General features: G+C 64.2%; 1 protein-coding gene across 3 annotated transcripts in view; it reads right to left on the bottom strand.

Moving 5' to 3' along the window:
- NRBP2 (nuclear receptor binding protein 2) overlaps positions 1-23,619 on the bottom strand; it is a 48,761-nt gene that overhangs the window by 11,432 nt on the left and 13,710 nt on the right. For 2 of the 3 annotated variants that reach the window (XM_065832809.2, XM_071803707.1), the window contains exons 2-14: positions 14,843-14,965; positions 14,554-14,655; positions 14,233-14,322; positions 12,156-12,196; positions 11,987-12,081; positions 10,839-10,862; positions 9,931-10,014; positions 7,719-7,774; positions 6,077-6,172; positions 4,353-4,485; positions 4,081-4,183; positions 3,912-3,962; positions 3,467-3,602 (exon numbers count right to left, since the gene is read on the bottom strand). In XM_065832809.2, the coding sequence (XP_065688881.2) occupies positions 3,467-3,602; positions 3,912-3,962; positions 4,081-4,183; positions 4,353-4,485; positions 6,077-6,172; positions 7,719-7,774; positions 9,931-10,014; positions 10,839-10,862; positions 11,987-12,081; positions 12,156-12,196; positions 14,233-14,322; positions 14,554-14,655; positions 14,843-14,965 (1,134 nt within the window). The remainder of the gene's footprint in view (positions 1-3,466; positions 3,603-3,911; positions 3,963-4,080; positions 4,184-4,352; positions 4,486-6,076; positions 6,173-7,718; positions 7,775-9,930; positions 10,015-10,838; positions 10,863-11,986; positions 12,082-12,155; positions 12,197-14,232; positions 14,323-14,553; positions 14,656-14,842; positions 14,966-23,619) is intronic. The other variant, XM_071803706.1, reaches the window with a different exon arrangement.

Raw genomic sequence — 23,619 nt, forward strand, 5'->3', positions numbered from 1 at the left:
CCATTTCTGACATCAGTTCATGCAGGTGTGAAACTGCATTCACACCATTTCTGACACCAGTTCCATGCAGGTGTGAAACTGCATTCACACCATTTCTGACATCAGTTCAACGCAAGTGTGAAACTGCATTCACGCCATTTCTGACATCAGTTCATGCAGGTGTGAAACTGCATTCACACCATTTCTGACATCAGTTCAACGCAAGTGTGAAACTGCATTCACGCCATTTCTGACATCAGTTCAACGCAAGTGGGAAACTGCATTCACACCATTTCTGACATCAGTTCAACACAAGTGTGAAACTGCATTCACGCCATTTCTGACACCAGTTCATGCAGGTGTGAAACTGCATTCACGCCATTTCTGACATCAGTTCAACGCAAGTGTGAAACTGCATTCACGCCATTTCTGACATCAGTTCCATGCAAGTGTGAAACTGCATTCACGTCATTTCTGACATCAGTTCAACGCAAGTGTGAAACTGCATTCACGCCATTTCTGACATCAGTTCATGCAGGTGTGAAACTGCATTCACGCCATTTCTGACATCAGTTCCATGCAGGTGTGAAACTGCATTCACGCCATTTCTGACATCAGTTCATGCAGGTGTGAAACTGCATTCACGTCATTTCTGACACCAGTTCATGCAGGTGTGAAACTGCATTCACGCCATTTCTGACATCAGTTCCATGCAAGTGTGAAACTGCATTCACGTCATTTCTGACACCAGTTCATGCAGGTGTGAAACTGCATTCACACCATTTCTGACATCAGTTCATGCAGGTGTGAAACTGCATTCACACCATTTCTGACATCAGTTCAACGCAAGTGGGAAACTGCATTCACACCATTTCTGACATCAGTTCATGCAGGTGTGAAACTGCATTCACGCCATTTCTGACATCAGTTCAACGCAAGTGTGAAACTGCATTCACGCCATTTCTGACATCAGTTCCATGCAGGTGTGAAACTGCATTCACGCCATTTCTGACATCAGTTCATGCAGGTGTGAAACTGCATTCACGTCATTTCTGACACCAGTTCATGCAGGTGTGAAACTGCATTCACGCCATTTCTGACATCAGTTCCATGCAAGTGTGAAACTGCATTCACGTCATTTCTGACACCAGTTCATGCAGGTGTGAAACTGCATTCACACCATTTCTGACATCAGTTCATGCAGGTGTGAAACTGCATTCACACCATTTCTGACACCAGTTCCATGCAAGTGTGAAACTGCATTCACGCCATTTCTGACATCAGTTCATGCAGGTGTGAAACTGCATTCACACCATTTCTGACATCAGTTCAACGCAAGTGGGAAACTGCATTCACACCATTTCTGACATCAGTTCATGCAGGTGTGAAACTGCATTCACACCATTTCTGACACCAGTTCCATGCAAGTGTGAAACTGCATTCACGCCATTTCTGACATCAGTTCATGCAGGTGTGAAACTGCATTCACACCATTTCTGACACCAGTTCCATGCAAGTGTGAAACTGCATTCACACCATTTCTGACATCAGTTCAACGCAAGTGTGAAACTGCATTCACGCCATTTCTGACACCAGTTCATGCAGGTGTGAAACTGCATTCACGCCATTTCTGACATCAGTTCATGCAGGTGTGAAACTGCATTCACACCATTTCTGACATCAGTTCCATGCAGGTGTGAAACTGCATTCACACCATTTCTGACATCAGTTCATGCAGGTGTGAAACTGCATTCACACCATTTCTGACACCAGTTCCATGCAAGGGTGAAACTGCATTCACGCCATTTCTGACATCAGTTCATGCAGGTGTGAAACTGCATTCACACCATTTCTGACACCAGTTCCATGCAGGTGTGAAACTGCATTCACACCATTTCTGACATCAGTTCAACGCAAGTGTGAAACTGCATTCACGCCATTTCTGACATCAGTTCATGCAGGTGTGAAACTGCATTCACGCCATTTCTGACATCAGTTCCATGCAAGTGTGAAACTGCATTCACGCCATTTCTGACATCAGTTCATGCAGGTGTGAAACTGCATTCACGCCATTTCTGACACCAGTTCCATGCAGGTGTGAAACTGCATTCACACCATTTCTGACACCAGTTCCATGCAGGTGTGAAACTGCATTCCCGCCGCCCCCGGTACCACCCAGACAGTGCCACAGGTGATCAGTGGTAAGGACCAGAAGGGTGGTTACAGGGAAATGCCCGCCCAGGGGTACAAAAGGGGTTTTTGGAAAGGGAGGTGCACGCAGCGCGAGCTCCTCTGCTCCCACAGCAGCTCGGGACAGGGGCCGTGGTGAGACGAGCCGTGCGGCGCGATGCCCGGGTGGCCTTGTCCCCATACGCGTGCCAGCAAAGGACAAATGGCAGCTCCTGCCCTGGGGGGACCCGGGTGGGCCTGGCTGGCGGGAGCGCTGTGCTGGCTCTGCTGGGGGCTCGGGGGCGATGGGGACAGCGGGACACGAGCAGGACTCGGATACCAACAGTGTCCCGGGGCATGGCCAGGGCGTCCAGGGAGATCAGCACTGCGCTCTGTTCAGCGCTTGTCAAACTACATCCGGGTACTGCATCTAATTTTGGGCCCCCACACAAGATGGACATTGACAAACTGGAGCAGCGGTGTCAGGATGGTCCTGGGCTGGAGCGCCTGTGCGCTGGGAAGAGCCCGGGGGCACCGCGCTCTGTGCTGGGGCGGCCTCACCTGCAGCATTCACTGTGTGCAGGGCTGGGGACACGGGATAAAGGAGATGAAGCTGCTGGAGAGTGTCCGGAGGAGGGACACGGAGCTGGGGCAGGGTCTGCAGATGAAGCCGTGTGAGCAGCGGCTGAGGTCCCTCGGTTTGCTCAGCTGGAGCAGAGCAGACTGAGGGCAGAGCCCATGGGCTGCAGGTTCCTCAGCAGGAGCAGGAGGGGCAGGGTGAGCTCTGCTCTGTGACAGTGACAGAGCCCAGGGAAGGCAGCAGATGTGCCGGGGGCAGTGGGACATGAGGCAAAGGTTCTTCCCCAGAGGTGCTGGACACTGACCAGGCTCCCAGGGAGGGGTCACGGCCCAACCTGACAGTGTTCAAGAAGAGACTGGACAGCGTCCTCAGACACACGGGGTGACAGGAGCTGGAACCCATGGTCCTGTGGGTCCCTTCCCATTCAGGACACTCTGGTTCTGTGAACACGGAGGGCTCTGGGGTGCGATGGCAGCTCCCGCACCCCTGAGAGGCCGCGCTGCGGCGAGGGGTCACACCATGGGGTCGAAAGGCTTCACTTCTGCTCAACCCCCTCGTGTTGCCTCGTCCTTCCCTGCCCGCCTGGCACCCTCCCCTCCCCGGGTCCATAAACCCCTTGCAGTGACGCTCCTGCCCGCGGCTCCAGCGCTGGGGCGTGCAGTGCCCGGCAGAGCAGGGGAAGGGCGACCCTCCAGCTGCTGCCAGGGAGCGTCCGTCCCCGCCTGGCCCTGGCCTTACCTTCCTGGTCTCCACATCAAAGGGCTCTGGGGTGGGCGTCTTGGCTTTCTGGGGGTCCTCCTGGGGCTGGGAGAGCACGCGCGGGAGGGCGTGGGGTCTGGAAACGGCGAAGTTCATCAGGGGATAAATCCCGTTCCTGGTACAGACACAGGGGGAGCAGGAAGAGCTGAGGCCGCGGTCAGAGCTGGGCTGGCAGCGCGGTGAGGGGGCGGCGGTGGAGCTGCCCCGGCCCTGGGGACACCGCAGAGGGACCGCAGGGCCAGCGCTGCTGTGTGACCGGGACACGCCACACGCTGCAGCACCCAGCTCTGTGCCACAGTGCCTGGGTCCCCGCTGCAGCACCCGGCTCCACACTGCAGCACCCGCCTCTGCGCTGCCCGCGGAGCTGCGGGCACAGAAACGCCGGGGCCCGGCGCAGGGTCAGCCAGCAGCACCTTCAACCCACCTGACGTCTTCTAAGAACTTGTCGAGTTCAAGGAAGGAGACCTCTGAGTACCTGGGGAGAGACGGGGGCCGGTGAGGGGGCGGCAGAGCCGTGCCAAGGGCTCCAGGAGCCCCAGGCTGGACGCGCGTCCTGGACTCACAGCCACGAAATGTCCCCCACTAACGCTCACCTCCACTGGGCTCCGGGCCGACCCTCTCGCCGTATCTCTGCCATCACCATGTTCAGGTCCAGCTCCTTTATCTTCTCCTCCACCACATTCTCTGGCATCAGATCTAGGGCAAAGGCAGAAGGGGCTGTGAGCAGGGAGGCTCTGGGACACGGGCTCTGCAGCACCTGCCCCAGGGCCGGGCTGTGAACCTTCCTCCCCAGGCTCTTCCACCTGCCAGCGCGGCGGGGCAGCCCCAGAGCTCGGCTGGGGCCGGTGGCCCGGCGCTCACTCACACTGGTTGTTGATGAAGCAGTGTGCCGCCAGCAGCTTCAGGGAATGGACCTCGAAGAGCACGCGGTGGAAGAGCAGGTTGTTGGCTGTCGGCCGCTTGTCGGGGTTGAGCGTCAAGCACGACAGAATGAACTCCTGAGGGTGCAAGACCAGGCGTAAGCTGGAGGCACAGCAGGACATTCATTCCCCAGCTCCGTCCCCAGCGCTGCCAGCCCCGGCTCCATCACGCTCGCGGGACACAGATCCCAGCGACTGTTTCTGCCCGGGCAGCCCTGGGAGGGCACGGAGCACCCGAAACGAGGGAGGCATCGTGCTCGGGGCCGAGAGGGGCTGCCGGGACCCGCGGGACCTCTGCTCCCTCCGGCCAGCGAGGGGTGCAACACAAGCCCAGCAAAGGGCAGCAGGAGCAGGCGGGGGTGACCCGCAGCCAGCCAGCGTGGGCGCTGGGAGCAGCCCACCAGGAAGGGTGGTGGTAGCACCCGAGAAAGGGCAGGTGGGCCCAGCGGGAGGGACTCCTGACCGCGGCATCCGCCTGTTCCTGCTGGCTGACGGCAGAAACCAGAGCCCTGCCTCGTCTGTGTGCTCCAGCCCGGGGCCCGTCCCCCGCAGCTGCTCGGGGCAGCTTCTGAACTGGGGCTGGGGCCGTTTGGAATAGGTGCAGAGACCAAGAGATGAGCAGGAGATGGCGGGGGGGCACCCACACACCCCAACCCCTGATCCGCTGCCCCTGAGGCCGCCAGAGGGGACCAGCGACACCTTCGCTCCTGCTGCTCCACGAGGAGACCCTGGGGACACCACGCAAACAGGGGGCGATTGCATCAGAGAGGGGAGGATTCACCATGGGATGCCCGGGGGAACTCTGAGATCAAACAGGAGAATCTGCAGAACGCACAAGCTTATTATGGGATGTCTTGGAGACTGGCTAAAAGAACAGCAAGGGAAGGGCTGAGGTGGGTCAGAAGGAAAGCGGAGGGGGATGAAGGGGACCAGCTGCCCGTAAGTGCCTTCCTGGTCAGTGCACGTGTCAGGCTGAGCCCTGCGCCTCCTCACCTCAGTCTGTCATCACTTATTAGTTCAATTCCCAAGTATCTGCAGTGTAAGTTTGCTCTGTGTGCAGTGTAAGTTCTCTCCCTATTCCCTGTGAGTGCCTGTGGCCCCCAGCAGATGTGAGCTGGGCTGGCTGCAGAGAGGAGAGCGAGGGAGCAGGTGTGGAACACAGCACGGTCTGAGCGGCACGGGGGGACCTGTGGGACGGGGACAGACCCCACGGTGACCTGTGAACGGGACTGCCCTGAGCACCGAGCCCAGCACAGGATCCGGCTGCTTGTGCTGCCTGTGCCCGTGGACTCGGTGCTGCCTGCTCTGTGCCGAACCATCTGCGGTGGCCACGTGTGTGCGCAGCACACGAGTGTGCACGTGTCCACACACGCACCTGCTGGGGATTCTGCTTTAGCACTGGTAGGACTGGCACGCAGGGCTGGGGACCAGCCCAGGGGTGGGGGAATCCCCACGTCCTTCAGCCCTCCAGCTCCGGCTGTCCTTGTGTTCCCAGGGGGTCGTTGTCTCTGCTCGCCCGTCCCAGCCGCAGTGTGGCCCGGAGCAGGCAGGATGCCAGGCTGGCGCTGCCGTTCCAGGCACCGGCGAGCAGAACGTGCTCGTGGGCACGTTCACGCCCAGGAGGGACGGCTGAGCCTCCCTGTCCCCAGCGCTCGGCGGCTGCGCTCACCCGCATGTTGGGGTCGTCCACAGAGTGCCGTGCCCGCGCGATCGCCTCCTCCGACACCCGCGTGTCCCCGTTGCTCTGGATCTCCAGCACTGCCATCTGGGGAGGAAGGAGTGTGGCCGTGTCAGCCCGTGGCCAAGGCCCAGGGCGTGTCAGCCCGTGTCCAGGGCCAGGGATGTGTATGTCTGTGTCCAGGGCCAGGGACATGTCAGCCCGTGTCCAGGGCCAGGGACATGTCAGCCCGTGTCCAGGGCCTGGACGGTCCTGGAGGGCTCCCAGAGGGACATCCCTGGCCGAGTTGCTCCTCATGGGACACATGGCCCAGCCAGGCTCCACGTCCGCTGGGCTCCCCAGGGCTTGTGTCCCCTGTGTCCCTGCCCTCAGGGCCCGTTTCTTGCCCTCCCGGTGCTCCCGGCTGCTCACAGCCCTGCAGACACGGGAGCTGCTCCCTGGGCACCACACACACCAGGGACAGCACAGAGCAGGGGACAACACAGACCAGGGGACAGCACAGAGCAGGGACAGCACAGAGCAGGGACAGCACAGAGCAGGGACAACACAGACCAGGGGACAGCACAGAGCAGGGACAGCACAGAGCAGGGGACAACACAGACCAGGGGACAGCACAGAGCAGGGACAGCACAGAGCAGGGGACAGCACAGAGCAGGGACAGCACAGAGCAGGACAGCACAGAGCAGGGGACAGCACAGAGCAGGGACAGCACAGAGCAGGGGACAGCACAGAGCAGGGACAGCACAGAGCAGGGACAGCACAGACCAGGGGACAGCACAGAGCAGGGACAGCACAGAGCAGGACAGCACAGAGCAGGGACAGCACAGAGCAGGACAGCACAGAGCAGGGACAGCACAGAGCAGGGGACAGCACAGAGCAGGACAGCACAGAGCAGGGACAACACAGAGCAGGGGACAACACAGAGCAGGGACAGCACAGAGCAGGGGACAGCACAGAGCAGGGACAGCACAGAGCAGGGACAGCACAGAGCAGGACAGCACAGAGCAGGGACAGCACAGAGCAGGGACAGCACAGAGCAGGGACAGCACAGAGCGGGGACAACACAGAGCAGGGACAGCACAGAGCGGGGACAGCACAGAGCAGGACAGCACACACCAGGGACAGCACAGAGCAGGATAGCACAGAGCAGGGACAACACAGAGCAGGGACAGCACAGAGCAGGGACAGCACAGAGCAGGGGACAACACAGAGCAGGGGACAACACAGAGCGGGGACAGCACAGAGCAGGGACAGCACAGAGCAGGGACAGCACAGAGCAGGACAGCACAGAGCAGGGACAGCACAGAGCAGGGACAGCACAGAGCAGGACAGCACACACCAGGGACAGCACAGAGCAGGATAGCACAGAGCAGGGACAGCACAGAGCAGGGACAGCACAGAGCAGGGACAGCACAGAGCAGGGGACAACACAGAGCAGGGACAACACAGAGCAGGGGACAACACAGAGCAGGGACAGCACAGAGCAGGGACAACACAGAGCGGGGACAACACAGAGCGGGGACAATACAGAGCGGGGACAACACAGAGCGGGGACAACACAGAGCGGGGACAATGCAGGTCTGGAAAAGCGCAAGGAGCTGCCTCGGGAAGCTCCCCGGCCCCTGCTCCGTACCTCCAGCGCACACATCCCGAAGGAGAAGATGTCCACAGCCGTCCCGTCGGCCTTCTCTGCAAAACCACCCGGACACGTCAGGCCAGGAGCACTTGATAGGGGACACAGCCAGCACCCGCTTTATAGGGGACACAGACCCCTGTGCCCCTGCCCAGGAGCACGGGGCAGCGCCCGCTCGATAGGGGACACAGACCCCTGTGCCCCTGCCCAGGAGCGCGGGGCAGCGCCCGCTCGATAGGGGACACAGACCCCTGTGCCCCTGCCCAGGAGCGCGGGGCAGTGCCTGCTCGGTAGGGGACACAGACCCCTGTGCCCCTGCCCAGGAGTGCGGGGCAGCGCCCGCTCAGTAGGGGACTCAGACCCCTGTGCCCCTGCCCAGGAGTGCGGGGCAGCACCCGCTCGATAGGGGACACAGACCCCTGTGCCCCTGCCCAGGAGCGCGGGGCAGCGCCCGCTCGATAGGGGACACAGACCCCTGTGCCCCTGCCCAGGAGCGCGGGGCAGCACCCGCTCGGTAGGGGACACAGACCCCTGTGCCCCTGCCCAGGAACGCGTGGCAGCGCCCGCTCGATAGGGGACACAGACCCCTGTGCCCCTGCCCAGGAGCGCGGGGCAGCACCCGCTCGATAGGGGACACAGACCCCTGTGCCCCTGCCCAGGAGCACGGGGCAGCGCCCGCTCGATAGGGGACACAGACCCCTGTGCCCCTGCCCAGGAGCACGGGGCAGCGCCCGCTCGATAGGGGACACAGACCCCTGTGCCCCTGCCCAGGAGCGTGGGACAGCGCCCACTCGATAGGGGACACAGACCCCTGTGCCCCTGCCCAGGAGCGCGGGGCAGCACCCGCTCGATAGGGGACACAGACCCCTGTGCCCCTGCCCAGGAGCGCGGGGCAGCGCCCGCTCGATAGGGGACACAGACCCCTGTGCCCCTGCCCAGGAGCGCGGGGCAGCGCCCACTCGATAGGGGACACAGACCCCTGTGCCCCTGCCCAGGAGCACGGGGCAGCGCCCGCTCGATAGGGGACACAGACCCCTGTGCCCCTGCCCAGGAGCACGGGGCAGCGCCCGCTCGATAGGGGACACAGACCCCTGTGCCCCTGCCCAGGAGCGTGGGGCAGCGCCCACTCGATAGGGGACACAGACCCCTGTGCCCCTGCCCAGGAGCGCGGGGCAGCACCCGCTCGGTAGGGGACACAGACCCCTGTGCCCCTGCCCAGGAGCGCGGGGCAGCGCCCGCTCGATAGGGGACACAGACCCCTGTGCCCCTGCCCAGGAGCGCGGGGCAGCGCCCGCTCGATAGGGGACACAGACCCCTGTGCCCCTGCCCAGGAGCGCGGGGCAGCGCCCACTCGATAGGGGACACAGACCCCTGTGCCCCTGCCCAGGAGCGCGGGGCAGCGCCCGCTCGATAGGGGACACAGACCCCTGTGCCCCTGCCCAGGAGCGCGGGGCAGCGCCCACTCGATAGGGGACACAGACCCCTGTGCCCCTGCCCAGGAGCGTGGGGCAGCGCCCGCTCGATAGGGGACACAGACCCCTGTGCCCCTGCCCAGGAGCGCGGGGCAGCACCCGCTCGATAGGGGACACAGACCCCTGTGCCCCTGCCCAGGAGCGCGGGGCAGCACCCGCTCGATAGGGGACACAGACCCCTGTGCCCCTGCCCAGGAGCGCGGGGCAGCACCCGCTCGATAGGGGACACAGACCCCTGTGCCCCTGCCCTCACCGCTGCCGCGCCTGCTCTCCCCTGCACACGTTTTCTCCAAGTTCTCTGCACAAACCTTCCCCACATTTTCCCCATCAAATTTGCCCCACAATAGTCAAGATGGGGATCACATCCTGAGCTTTCAGATGGCACCAGGATTCTCCACTCCCTTTTCCCAGGCGTTGTAGCACTCTGCATGCTTGTGAGCGTTCCTGAGCCACGCGCTGACCTTTCCGGAGCTACGTGTGGCCGTGCCGAGATCCTGTTCCACCAGCAATGGTCACGCCCGGCCCGTTCACACGCAGGCACGGGTGTTTTCCCACGTGCGTAGCTCTGCACTAACCAACGCTAAATTCTACCTACAACGTTATCACACAGTCACTCACGATCACAAGACCTCCTGTGACTCACGGCCAACAGCTTCAGCTGAGAATGCACCGAACAATCCCGTGTTGCTGCAAACGCCCCGCGCCCCGCACAGGACCCCGGCACACAGACCCCCACTCACGGCCGTACTCCGGGGGAAAGAAATGCAGGTTGCGGAGCTCTTCCCTCTCGATGCGGATGGGGCTGCGCAGGTCGTCCGGGAGGGCTGCGGTGGGGAGGAGGAACGCTTCGCATGGAGCTCTGCACCGAGCTCTGCACAGAGCTCCGCATGGAACTCTGCACCGAGCTCTGCACCAGGCTCCGCATGGAGCTCTGCACCAAGCTCTGCATGGAGCTCCGCACGGAACTCTGCATTGAGCTCCGCATGGAACTCTGCATTGAGCTCTGCATGGAGCTCTGCACAGAGCTCCGCATGGAACTCTGCATTGAGCTCTGCACGGAGCTCTGCATGGAGCAGTGCACAGAGCTCTGCATGGAGCCCTGCAGGGAGCTCTGCATGGAGCTCTGCACTGAGCTCTGCATGGAGCTCTGCATGGAGCTGTGCATGGAGCCCTGCACCAAGCTCTGCATGGAGCTCTGCATAGAGCCCTGCATGGAACTCTGCACAGAGCTCTGCACCGAGCTCTGCATGGAGCTCTGCATGGAGCCCTGCATGGAGCATTGCATGGAGCTCTGCATGGAGCTCCACATGGAGCTGTGCATGGAGCTGTGCATAGAGCTGTGCGTAGAGCTGTGCATGGAGCTGTGCATGGAGCCCTGCACCAAGCTCTGCATGGAGCCCTGCACCAAGCTCTGCATGGAGCTCTGCTGTGTGGTTTCCCAGGGCTGGGAGCACAGACATGGACTCCGGGGTCACGGGGTCTCTGTGTCCCCTGCCCCTGCAGAGCACCCGGGGGGCTGCCCTGGGGACCCCTCTGCCCCCAGGATGGAACAGCAGGGGACAGAGGGGACGGCTCCGCTGTGCCGCGGAGCCTCGGGCCGCAGGGGAGGGGACAGGGGTGTGGGGACAGGTGGCAGAGGGACACTCACCGTTGGCAAACACCCTGTGCCAGACTGCACCGGTGCAGAGCCGAAGGGACGGGCGAGCGGGCGTGGAGCAGGGGACACAAAGAGAAGAGAAGGTGACACAGAATCACAGAATCACAGACTCGTTGGGTTGCAGGAGCTCTGCAGATCCCCAGCCCAGCCCAGCCCAGCCCTGCTCACACAGGGTCACAGAGCAGATCACACAGGGTCACAGAGCAGATCACACAGGGTCACCAGAGCAGATCATGCAGGGTCACCAGAGCAGATCACACAGGGTCACCAGAGCAGATCATGCAGGGTCACCAGAGCAGATCATGCAGGGTCACCAGAGCAGATCACACAGGGTCACCAGAGCAAATCACACAGGGTCACCAGAGCAGATCACGCAGGGTCACCGAGCAGATCACACGGGGTCACAGAGCAGATCCCACAGGGTCACCGAGCAGATCCCACAGGGTCACCAGAGCAGATCACACGGGGTCACAGAGCAGATCACACGGGGTCACAAAGCAGATCCCACAGGGTCACAGAGCAGATCACGCACGGCCACCGAGCAGATCACACAGGGTCATCCAGCAGATCACACAGGATCACCAGAGCAGGTCACACGGGGTTACCGAGCAGATCACACAGGGTCACAGAGCAGATCACACGGGGTCACAGAGCAGATCACACAGGGTCACAGAGCAGATCACACAGGGTCACCAGAGCAAATCACGCAGGATCCCAGGCAGGTTTGAGTGTCTCAGAGGAGACTCCACACCCACTCTGGGCAGCCTGGGCCAGGCTCTGGCACCTCCCAGCAGAGAAGTTTCTGCTCATGTTCAGATGGAGCCTCCTGTGTTCCAGTCTGTGCCCGTTGCCCCTCACCCTGGTGCTGGGCACCGCTGAACAAAGTCTGCTCCATCCCCTGACACCCACCCTGAGCTATTGATCCATTGATCACATCCCTCTCAGCTTCTCTTCTCCAGCTCAACAGCCCCAGCTCTCTCAGTCATCAGAAAGATGCTCCAGCCCCCTGATCATCTTTGGGACTCCAAGCCTTGCACGGGTGACCCCTGCGGGACCTGCAGCTCTCGCCTCTTCTGCCCCCCAACCCCATCCCCGTGTCCCCCAGCCCGTCCCGGGCCCGCGGGGCTGCCGTGTCCTACCTGAGCCGATCTTGATGAGCCCGTTGTGCTGGATGAAGATGGTGTCGCTGGTGAGGTTGCCGTGGATGATGGGCGGCTCGCAGGAGTGCAGGAAGCTGGGGACACAGAGCGCCCTGAGCACGGGTCCCGCGCCCGGCCCGGGGAGGACGGGGATGGCGATGGAGCTCACCTGAGAGCAGACAGGATCTGCGTGCACCAGCGCTTCCAGGCCTAGGGCAGAGACCAGAGCGCCCGTCAGAGTCACCTGCACCGGCTCATTCCCACCGCGGTGACCGGGAATCTGTCCCGCCAGCCCTGCCCTGTGACACACACTGTCCCGGTGACACACACCGTCTCAGTGGCACACACTGTCCCGCTGACACACACCGTCCCGGTGTCACACACTGTCCCGCTGACACACACCGTCCCGGTGACACACACCGTCCCGGTGACACACACCGTCTCAGTGACACACACCGTCCCGGTGTCACACACTGTCCCGGTGACACACACTGTCCCGGTGACACACACCGTCCCGGTGACACACACTGTCCTGGTGACACACACCGTCCCGGTGACGCACACCGTCCCGGTGACACACACCGTCCTGGTGACACACACCGTCCCGGTGACGCACACTGTCCTGGTGACACACACCGTCCCGGTGACACACACCGTCCCGGTGACGCACACTGTCCTGGTGACACACACTGTCCCGGTGACACACACCGTCCCGGTGACGCACACTGTCCTGGTGACACACACCGTCCCGGTGACACACACCGTCCCGGTGACGCACACTGTCCCGGTGACACCGCCTCCTCCCGACCCCTGCAAAGAGCAGCACCAAAGCTGAGAACTCAGCCTGGCCGGGACACAGAGCGCCCCCGCGCCCCAAAACGCCGGTGGGAGCACGGACAGACAGACACACCACGGCGGAGCACAGACAGACAGACACCACAACAGAGCATGGACAGACAGACAGACACCACAACAGAGCATGGACAGACAGACACACCACAGCGGAGCATGTACAGACAGACACACCACAGTAGAGCACGGACAGACAGACACCACAACAGAGCATGGACAGACAGACACACCACAGCGGAGCGCGGACAGACAGACAGAACACGGTGGAGCGTGGACAGACAGACACACCACAGTAGAGCATAGACAGACACACCACAGCGGAGCACGGACAGACAGACACACCACGGCGGAGCATGGACAGACAGACACTACGGCGGACCATGGACAGACAGACACACCACACCACGGCGGAGCACGGACAGACAGACAGACCACGGCGGAGCACGGACAGACAGACACACCACAGCAGAGCATGGACAGACAGACACACCACGGCGGAGCACGTACAGACAGACACACCACAGCAGAGCATGGACAGACAGACACACCACGGCGGAGCATGGACAGACAGACAGAGCCAGCTGCGGCTGTGGGTCCGTGCAGAGGGTTTTCTGTGCACACCACCAGCGCGTCTGTGCTGGGAGTGCCCAGCTGCTGGTGTGATCCTGAGCTCAGGCTCAGGACCCCCAGCACCGTCACCCTGCCCCTCAGTCACAGCTCAGACCCGTCCGCAGAACCGTTAATCAGACCAGAAGGGGTGGGCTTGCAGGTGACTCCGCTCCTTCGAGCAAAGTAGTAACCCAGCCACAAGCCACTTGTTGAAGGTGTTGGGGACATCACACGTGCATCACACGGCAGCGTCCTGCACCATGCAGCAGCGTCCTGCACCATGCAGCAGTGTCCTACACTATGCAGCACTGTCCTGCACCATGCAGCAGTGTCCTACACCACGCACCAGTGTCCTACACCACGCAGCAGTGTCCTACACCACGCAGCAGTGTCCTACACCATGCCGCAGTGTCCTACACCATGCAGCAGTGTCCTGCACTATGCAGCAGTGTCCTGCACCATGCCGCAGTGTCCTACACCATGCAGCAGTGTCCTACACCATGCCGCAGTGTCCTACACCATGCAGCAGTGTCCTACACCACGCCGCAGTGTCCTACACCACGCAGCAATGTCCTACACCACGCAGCAGTGTCCTACACCATGCAGCGGTGTCCTACACCATGCAGCAGTGTCCTACACCATGCCGCAGTGTCCTACACCATGCAGCAGTGTCCTGCATCATGCAGCAGTGTCCTACACCATGCAGCAGTGTCCTGCATCATGCAGCAGTGTCCTGCATCACGCAGATCTGCCCACTCCACCCTCTGCCTGCCCCCAGAACCTACCCTGGCATTCATGGCCTTGTGGTTTTTCTTGGTTTTCTTCAGGAACTGTTTCAGGCTCCCCGAGGACACGTACTCTGTGATGAAGATGACCTGGGAGGGAAGAGAGGCGTCAGCTCCCCGGGCTCCCTGCAGAGCCAGCCGAGCAGCCCGCGGGACGCACGGGTGCACGGGTGACAGTGGCAGCCGGCAGCGGCGCCCGGGGAAGGGAGGGACGGGGTGTCGGGGAGCAGGATGAGCAGCAGAGCTGGGATCCCCCGGCTCCCACCACCCCTCCCCAGCCTGGGGACACCCGGACAGTTCGTGTCCCCGGGTCCTCCCTACCCGTGCCTTCGAGTCCTTCACGTCCAGCCAGTACTTGTGAAGCTTTACGATGTTGGGGTGATCCACAAGCACCAGCTGCTCAAACATCGTCTTGATCTTCTCCTGTGGGCACAGAGACCACAGGTGAGGTGAAGCAGCACGGGCACAGTGACTGGCACTGCTGCAGGGACTGGTGCTGCTGCGGGGACCAGTGCAGCTGCGGGGACTGGTGCTGCAGGGACCGGTGCTGCTGGACCGGAGGGTGCATTGGGTGTCCCAGGGGAGGTGGGCAGGGAGGGGGGGATCTCACCTCGTGTGCTTTAAAGGCCTTCTTGTCGGTGAAGAGCAGCTCGTTCCACACCACCTCCACGCCCTCCTCGGTGTCCATGGCCAGGAAGGTGCTCTGGATGCCCGGCATGTTCCCCTGGTTCACCTGCGAGGCACGGGGAGGGTGAGACGGCCCGGCCCGCGGCTCCTGGTCCCAGCAGCACGGGGAACGCACTGCGGGGACACGGCTGTCACTGCTGCCGCTCCTGCCCACGGCTCCAGCCCAGGGTGGTGGAGCGAGCTCCAGCGCAGCGAGTCCTGCCTGCCCAGCCCCCAGCAGCGGTGCCATTTCTCCAGGACAGGAGGGCACGGGGAGCCAGCGATCCGGAGCAGGTCCCGTGCCAGCCCCTTGCGACTCCTCTAACCCTGTGAGAAGCTGGCGGTGACGGTCACCTGCACCCTGCTCCTGCACACGGATGGGACCCCAACATGGACCCCACTCCCCAGCAGCCATGGGGGAGCAACCCACACCCGTGGCTGATGGTCACACTCAGGTTGGACAGGGCAAATGAGGAGGTCCTGACGAAACAAAGCCGTAACATCATCTCTTTTCCCATCCCAAGGAGCCTGGGGGCAGCCTCTGGGTCTATCTGGTGATTTCCCAGGGCCCCACGGAGAGCAGCTCTGCAGACGTCACCCCCGCGGGCCACATCCAGCCCAGACCCCGCCACAGCAGCACCTGTTACGTTCCAGACTGCCTCTGCCCTGGGCTCTGCGCAGCCGCTGCCCTCGCTCGTCCCTGCGGGGAGCAGCACCCGACCTGCCCCTTCCGGGCTCCAGCGGCATGGGGACAGCAGGGAAACAGCCTGGGGACAGCGTGGGGACACTGCGGGGTGGGGACAGGCCCGTGTCCCCCTCCAGCCCCGTGGCTCGGTGGAGCTGCTGGAGCCAGATGAAAAGCCGGATTGTCCGGCAGCCCAGTGCGCAGCGTCCCACGGCCCGGTGCGCAGCGTCCCACGGCCTGGTGCACAGCATCCCACAGCCTGGTGCACAGCGTCCCACAGCCTGGTGCACAGCGTCCCACGGCCCGGTGCGCAGCGTCCCACGGCCCGGTGCACAGCGTCCCACGGCCCGGTGCACAGCATCCCACAGCGCAGTGCACAGCATCCCACAGCGCAGTGCACAGCGTCCCACGGCCCGGTGCGCAGCGTCCCACGGCGCGGGGCAGCTGTGGGCGCAGGCGCGGGCGCACAGCACCCCGGCTCATTAGCGCGGCGCAGACGGGCAGCTCGTGGCCCAGTTCCTGCTGCGGACACACAAAGCACCTCTGTTCCTTGTTCTCTGCGCTCGCAGGCTCCACGTGCTTCGCACAAAGCCCAGCGCGGCCAGCCGGCGATGCGGCCAGCTGGCTTCCCCAGCAAGTCCCGCAGCTCCCAGTGCCGCGGTGCAAACACAGCCAGCGCCGGAGCACCCGGCACGGGCACTGCTGGGGGAGCAGCTGCTGGGGGAGCAGCTGCCGGGGCTCAGCCCTCACCCCGATGCCTCCAGTGCCGCCGCTGCGAGCCCCAAGCCGTGGTCCTGCTGGGGAGGCTGACGCTGCTGGTGTGGCAGCCGGGGGGCTGCAGCAGGACGGACCACGGGCCTGGGGAACAGTGGCCGCGGCAGCAGCGCTCGGCAGCCACGCCAGGCTGGGCAGGGCCGGGGGGCTGCGCCTGGAGGGAGGGGGCTGGAGGAGCACCCGTGTGCCATGGGGGTCTGCGTGCTGGCCACAGGGCATCCGTGCGCCATGGGGGTCTGCTGGTCACAGAACAACCGTGCACCACAGGGGTCTGCAGGGTGAGCACCCATGCACCACAGGGGTCTGCAGGGTGAGCACCCATGCACCATGGGGGTCTGCATGGTGAGCACCCGTGCACCACGGGGGTCTGCATGGTGAGCACCCGTGCACCATGGGGGTCTGCATGGTGAGCACCCGTGCACCATGGGGGTCTGCAGGGTGAGCACCCGTGCACCATGGGGGTCTGCATGGTGAGCAACCGTGCACCACGGGGGTCTGCATGGTGAGCACTCGTGCACCATGGGGGTCTGCAGGGTGAGCACCCGTGCACCACGGGGTCCTGCAGGGTGAGCACCCATGCACCATGGGGGTCTGCAGGGTGAGCACCCGTGCACCATGGGGGTCTGCAGGGTGAGCACCCGTGCACCATGGGAGTCTGCAGGGTGAGCACCCGTGCATCATGGGAGTCTGCAGGGTGAGCACCTGTGCACCATGGGGGTCTGCATGGTGAGCACCCGTGCATCATGGGGGTCTGCAGGGTGAGCACCCGTACACCACGGGGGTCTGCAGGGTGAGCACCCGTGCATCACGGGGGTCTGCAAGGTGAGCACCTGTGCACCACGGGGGTCTGCAGGGTGAGCACCCGTGCACCACGGAGGTCTGCATGGTGAGCAACCGTGCACCACGGGGGTCTGCAAGGTGAGCACCTGTGCACCATGGGCGTCTGCATGGTGAGCACCCGTGCACCACGGGGGTCTGCAGGGTGAGCAACCGTGCACCATGGGGGTCTGCATGGTGAGCACCCGTACACCATGGGGGTCTGCAGGGTGAGCACCCGTGCACCATGAGGGTCTGCATGGTGAGCACCCGTGCACCATGAGGGTCTGCATGGTGAGCACCCATGCACCACGGGGGTCTGCAGGGTGAGCACCCGTGCACCATGAGGGTCTGCATGGTGAGCACCCATGCACCACGGGGGTCTGCAGGGTGAGCACCCGTGCACCATGGGGGTCTGCAGGGTGAGCACCCGTACACCATGGGGGTCTGCTGGTCACAGGGCACCCGTGCACCATGTGGGTCTGCCACCCCTGTCCCTGTGCAATGCCACCCCTGTCTGTTCAATGCCACCCCTGTCTGTGTGCAATGCCACCCCTGTCCCTGTGCAATGCCACCCCCGTCTCTGTGCAATGCCACCCCTGTCTCTGTGCAATGCCACCCTGTCCCTGTGCAATGCCACCCCCTGTCCCTGTGGAATTCCACCCCGTCTGTGCAATGCCACCCTGTCCCTGTGCAATTCCACCCCTGCCTGTGCAACGCCACCCCTGTCCCTGTGCAATGCCACCCTGTCCCTGTGCAATGCCACCTCCTGTCTGTGCAATGCCACCCTGTCCCTGTGCAATGCCACCCCTGTCTGTGCAATGCCACCCTGTCCCTGTGCAATGCCACCCCTGTCTGTGCAATGCCACCTCCTGTCTGTGCAATGCCACCCTGTCCCTGTGCAATGCCACCAGCAGCCCGGGTGACTCGGCCCGGCCGCCTGAGGGTGCCCCACAGCAGGAGTCCAGGGCCGACCCCCTGCCACAGCCCCAGCTCTGGACACCCCGACCTCGGAGCCCTGGTGAGATCCGGGTGCTCTGTGTCCTGGACACAGAGGATCTGCTGGTGTCTGGCGGCTCCAGCGCGCGGTGAGGAGCGTCAGACCGGCCTAAGGGAGCAACGCTCCGCGTTCGTGCGGACGCCAACATGCTCAGTCTTGTGCCGAATGGCAGCAAAGCTCGTACTGAACAGCTGCGTGCACACCGAGCTCCGAGGCTGCAGAAACACGTTACTGCTGCGTTACCGTCAGAGGTGACTGGAGACAAAGGGAACTGGCCACAGGTCCTGGACGGTTCCAGCCGCGGCCCTCGGGGTTCCCGGCAGCTCCGCGTGCGGAGGACGGGGCACCGCGTGGACGGGCACAGCTCCAGGGCCGGACGGGCAGACGCCCGCTCAGCTCTTCCAGAAAGCCCTTGGCAGGGCCCAGCCCGCACCGGCCGCTGGGGACGGTAAGCGGAGCTTTACCAAAGATCAGATTGCACCTTACAATAAAGCGCTCCCTTTTGAGCTTTGCACGTCAACAAGAACTGAGCCAGCCCACGGAGAGAGGCTCCGTGCTACAGCTCCGGGCCTGGGGGAGCAGCTGCCAGGCGAGGCGGCAGAGCAGGGAACGGGCATCTCCGCTGCCACCGGCGCTCAGACCCCGGCTGAGAACAAGGACAAGGGGGTTGTCATCTCTCTGGGGTCGCTCCAGGAGCCAGGGGCAAAGGAGCCCGGAGCAGACGGCACTCTGCCTGTCTTCTCCTTCTCCCCAGAAACCCCACACTCGCGTCCTCAGGACACACACATGCTGTCCCCGTCCTGCGACAGGGACATCCCGCTGCCCTCCTGTGCCCCCCGGAGCAGCCCACGCCACCTGGGCCAGCGCACCCCGGCCACCCGTGGGACACGGGGGACAGAGCAGCCCCAGCAGCCACCCACGGGACACGGGGGACAGAGCAGCCCCAGCAGCCACCCACGGGACACGGGGGACAGAGCAGCCCCAGCAGCCACCCACGGGACACGGGGGACAGAGCAGCCCCAGCGGCCACCCACGGGACACGGGGGACAGAGCAGCCCCAGCGGCCACCCAGGGGACACGGGGGACAGAGCAGCCCCAGCGGCCACCCAGGGGACACGGGGGACAGAGCAGCCCCAGCGGCCACCCAGGGGACACGGGGGACAGAGCAGCCCCAGCGGCCACCCACGGGACACGGGGGACAGAGCAGCCCCAGCGGCCACCCAGGGGACACGGGGGACAGAGCAGCCCCAGCGGCCACCCAGGGGACACGGGGGACAGAGCAGCCCCAGCGGCCACCCAGGGGACACGGGGGACAGAGCAGCCCCAGCGGCCACCCACGGGACACGGGGGACAGAGCAGCCCCAGCGGCCACCCAGGGGACATGGGGGACAGAGCAGCCCCAGCGGCCACCCAGGGGACACGGGGGACAGAGCAGCCCCAGCGGCCACCCAGGGGACACGGGGGACAGAGCAGCCCCAGCGGCCACCCAGGGGACACGGGGGACAGAGCAGCCCCAGCGGCCACCCAGGGGACACGGGGGACAGAGCAGCCCCAGCGGCCACCCACGGGACACGGGGGACAGAGCAGCCCCAGCGGCCACCCAGGGGACACGGGGGACAGAGCAGCCCCAGCGGCCACCCAGGGGACACGGGGGACAGAGCAGCCCCAGCGGCCACCCAGGGGACACGGGGGACAGAGCAGCCCCAGCGGCCACCCACGGGACACGGGGGACAGAGCAGCCCCAGCGGCCACCCAGGGGACACGGGGGACAGAGCAGCCCCAGCAGCCACCCACGGGACACGGGGGACAGAGCAGCCCCAGCGGCCACCCACGGGACACGGGGGACAGAGCAGCCCCAGCGGCCACCCAGGGGACACGGGGGACAGAGCAGCCCCAGCGGCCACCCAGGGGACACGGGGGACAGAGCAGCCCCAGCGGCCACCCACGGGACACGGGGGACAGAGCAGCCCCAGCGGCCACCCAGGGGACACGGGGGACAGAGCAGCCCCAGCAGCCACCCACGGGACACGGGGGACAGAGCAGCCCCAGCGGCCACCCAGGGGACACGGGGGACAGAGCAGCCCCAGCGGCCACCCAGGGGACACGGGGGACAGAGCAGCCCCAGCGGCCACCCACGGGACATGGGGGACAGAGCAGCCCCAGCAGCCACCCACGGGACATGGGGGACAGAGCAGCCCCAGCGGCACCCGTGCTAGGGACCCCATCCCGGGAGCAGGACCAGGGCAGGTGGCTTCTGGTGAGGGAAGCAGCTGAGCCCCAGCACAGCCCCACAGCCCTGGGGACCTGCCCCCAGCCCCGAGCAGCCTCCTGTGCCCGAGCAGCCTCCTGTGCCTGAGCAGCCTCCTGTGCTCAAGCAGCCTCCTGTGCCCGAGCAGCCGCCCGTGTCCCCAGCCCCCAGCACAGACCCGTTTCTCTGCACCAGCTCTCCCACCTGCCCATCAGCAGCAGAAGCACCAGCGCAGCCCCTCTGCACCCAAATAACTGCCAGAGCCTGGCTACGTTCACTGCCCTGTGTCCCAGGCAGCTGCGCAGGCAAAGCCTCATCCCCGGCGCCGGTTAATGCCGAGCGGCAGCGGGTCACGTCACCAGCGCCGGCTCCTGGGACCGCAGCACCCAGAGCAGCCCCTGCCCGCAAACCCGGGTTCGGACCCGGCGCTCGGTGTGCGGGGAAGGATGTTCTGGGGTTGATCAGAAATGAGGCAAAAGGCGCTAAAGCAGCTCCTGCTGCCTGCCTGGCACGGGCTGTGGAAACGCGAGCACAGGCTGTGCCGCCACGGCAGGAGCCAGCGCAGGAGCCAGTGCAGGAGCCAGCGCAGGAGCCAGGGCAGGAGCCAGGGCAGGAGCAGGAGCCAGCGCAGAAGCCAGGGCAGGAGCAGGAGCCAGCGCAGGAACCAGCGCAGGAGCAGGAGCCAGTGCAGGAGTCAGCGCAGGAGCCAGGGTAGGAGCAGGAGTCAGCGCAGGAATCAGTGCAGGAGCCAGGGCAGGAGCAGGAGCCAGCGCAGGAGCCAGGGCAGGAGCAGGAGCCAGCACAGGAGCCAGCACAGGAGCAGGAGCCAGTGCAGGAACCAGCGCAGGAGCCAGCACAGGAGCCAGTGCAGAAGCCAGCGCAGGAACCAGGGCAAGAGAAGGAGCCTGGGCAGGAGCCAGTGCAGGAGCCAGCGGAGGAGTCAGGGCAGGAGCCTGGGCAGAAGCCAGGGCAAGAGCTCGGGCAGGAGAAGGAGCCAGGGCAGGAGCCAGCACAAGAGCCCAGGCAGAAGAAGGAGCCAGGGCAGGAGCCCGGGCATCGCGGGAGGGACGTGCAGGGGCAGCGCAAAGGGGTCGGCAGGGCAGGCAAGCTGAGTTCAGGGGTCTCTTCAATGAACCGATCTGACCGTGTCAGGGAGGGGGAGCCAGGCAGGAGGCTGCGGGAGGAGCGGGGGACAGAGCCCCTCACCCCATTGTGCAGGGTCCCTTCGGCCCCGCAGCGCTGCCGGTGCTGGGGGCTGAGATGCGGAGCAGCAGTGGGGAAGGGGGGAAGGGCACATTTCCTCCCCACAGCCCGAGCCCAGGCACCGCCATCGCGGAACCGTCCCGAAAGAGCCCATTTCAGCAGGAACACAGAGGGGCCGTCAGGCCACCAGCAGACCTGACCGGGCTGGAGGACGCGCCGGGAGCCTGAGCCACAGGCCCCGGGCAGCCCGAGGGTGGAACGGAGAGGACAAAACCTCTTCAGGGGTTCTCTGGGCTGGTGCTGAGCCAGACACCAGGGAAAAGGTGAAGTCTGGGGAGTCGAAGGCCCGTGAAGGCGAGCGAGGCAGCTGGAGCGCTCGGTACCTGTCCACACGGGGCTGCACCCTGCGGGGATGGAGCCTTCCCCACCGCAGAACCGAATCACAGAGTCATTTCGGTTGGAACACACCCTCAAGATCATGGAGTCCAACCATAACCTCACTCCAGCCCCGAGGCACCCGCAGCCCCGCACCAACACTCGGTGCCCGCCCACGGCTGCCGAGTTGTCCCCGGTGCCACAGATGGCCCTGGGGACGGGCAGCCAGGATGTAAGAAATGGCACCATCCGGGGGCCGCGGCAAAGCCAATGAGGCACCCGGGGGGGCTAAGCCAGGAGGAGCGGTTACACGGGTTGAAGGGCCCCGCTGGTCGGTGCTGGCGAGAGCACCCAGACCCACGGGGCTGTGCAGTGACAGGGGACGTGTGTCGATGCCACAGCCACAACCGCGGGGCCAGCGTCGCTGCCAGGGCTGCTGTGCCGCAGAACGGAACCCCCGGCTGCCGGTACCGAGAGCGGGGCCGCAGGGCTCGGGTCCGGCCGCGGTCACCCCTTGCACAGCGTACCTGACTCCTCCCGCCACATCAGCACCTTATCCCTTTGGCACTGGAAGCTGGCAGGATCTGCTGGGCCACGAGGCTGAGCAGGGAACAGAATGTGCCCGGGAGAGCAGTTTTGCAGAGTAAATCCCAACCTGGCCCTCTGCTCCAGGATCTCATAAGCGCGGGCAACAGCAGAGGCTGCGCCCGGGCTCCTGGCGGGGCAGGTGACAGCGGGAGGCGCTGCTGGGGCGCGGGGACACCCCTCGCGCAGCAGGGCGGCCTCTCCAGCTGCATCTCTGGGGACCCCTTCCCAGCCCTGCCTGGGCCCGGCTCCCCCCGCCGTCCCCAAACCCCGTGTCCCCTGGTCCTGGAGCTGCGCTCCCTGCACCCTCCACCCCCCTATGTTGCAGAACGTGCAGGGCAGGGTCACTGTTGCAGCATGGAAATCATTTTTAAAAACACGCAAAAGGGAAGAAAAATGAGCTAAGAAGGCTGAGCCCCTGTGGTGGCACCTGCGCTGCTTCCTTCCGGTCACCGGGGGACAGGGACAGCGAACGGCAGCGGCTGAGCCCACGGTCACCGTGCACCGGGACAGAGGCTGCAGCAGGACCCGCAGCAGCAGCGGCACCGAGGGGACCGGGGGCTCATCCTGCTGCGCACCCGTGATCCTGTGCGTGAAGAGGGGAGACAAACCTGCTCCTGGGCCGGGACCTCCCTGCCCAGGGCTGGACACTGCGGCTCCGCGCTCTGGGCCTCCAGCACCCCCAGCTCTGGGCCTCCAGCACCCCCAGCTCTGAGCCTCCAGGATCCCAGCTCTGGGTTTACAGGATCCCCAGCTCTGGGTTTACGGGATCCCTAGCTCTGGGTTTACGGGATCCCCAGCTCAGGGCTTATGGGATCCCCAGCTCTGGGTTTACGGGATTCCCAGCTCTGGGTTTACGGGATCCCCAGCTCTGGGCTTCCGGGACCCCCAGCTCTGGGTTTACAGGATCCCCAGCTCTGGGTTTACAGGATCCCCAGCTCTGGGTTTACGGGACCCCCAGCTCTGGGTTTACAGGATCCCCAGCTCTGGGCTTATGGGATCCCCAGCTCTGGGCTTATGGGATCCCCAGCTCTG

The sequence above is a fragment of the Patagioenas fasciata genome, chromosome 2 (genome assembly GCF_037038585.1).
Source record: "Patagioenas fasciata isolate bPatFas1 chromosome 2, bPatFas1.hap1, whole genome shotgun sequence".
NCBI classification, from domain to species: domain Eukaryota; kingdom Metazoa; phylum Chordata; class Aves; order Columbiformes; family Columbidae; genus Patagioenas; species Patagioenas fasciata.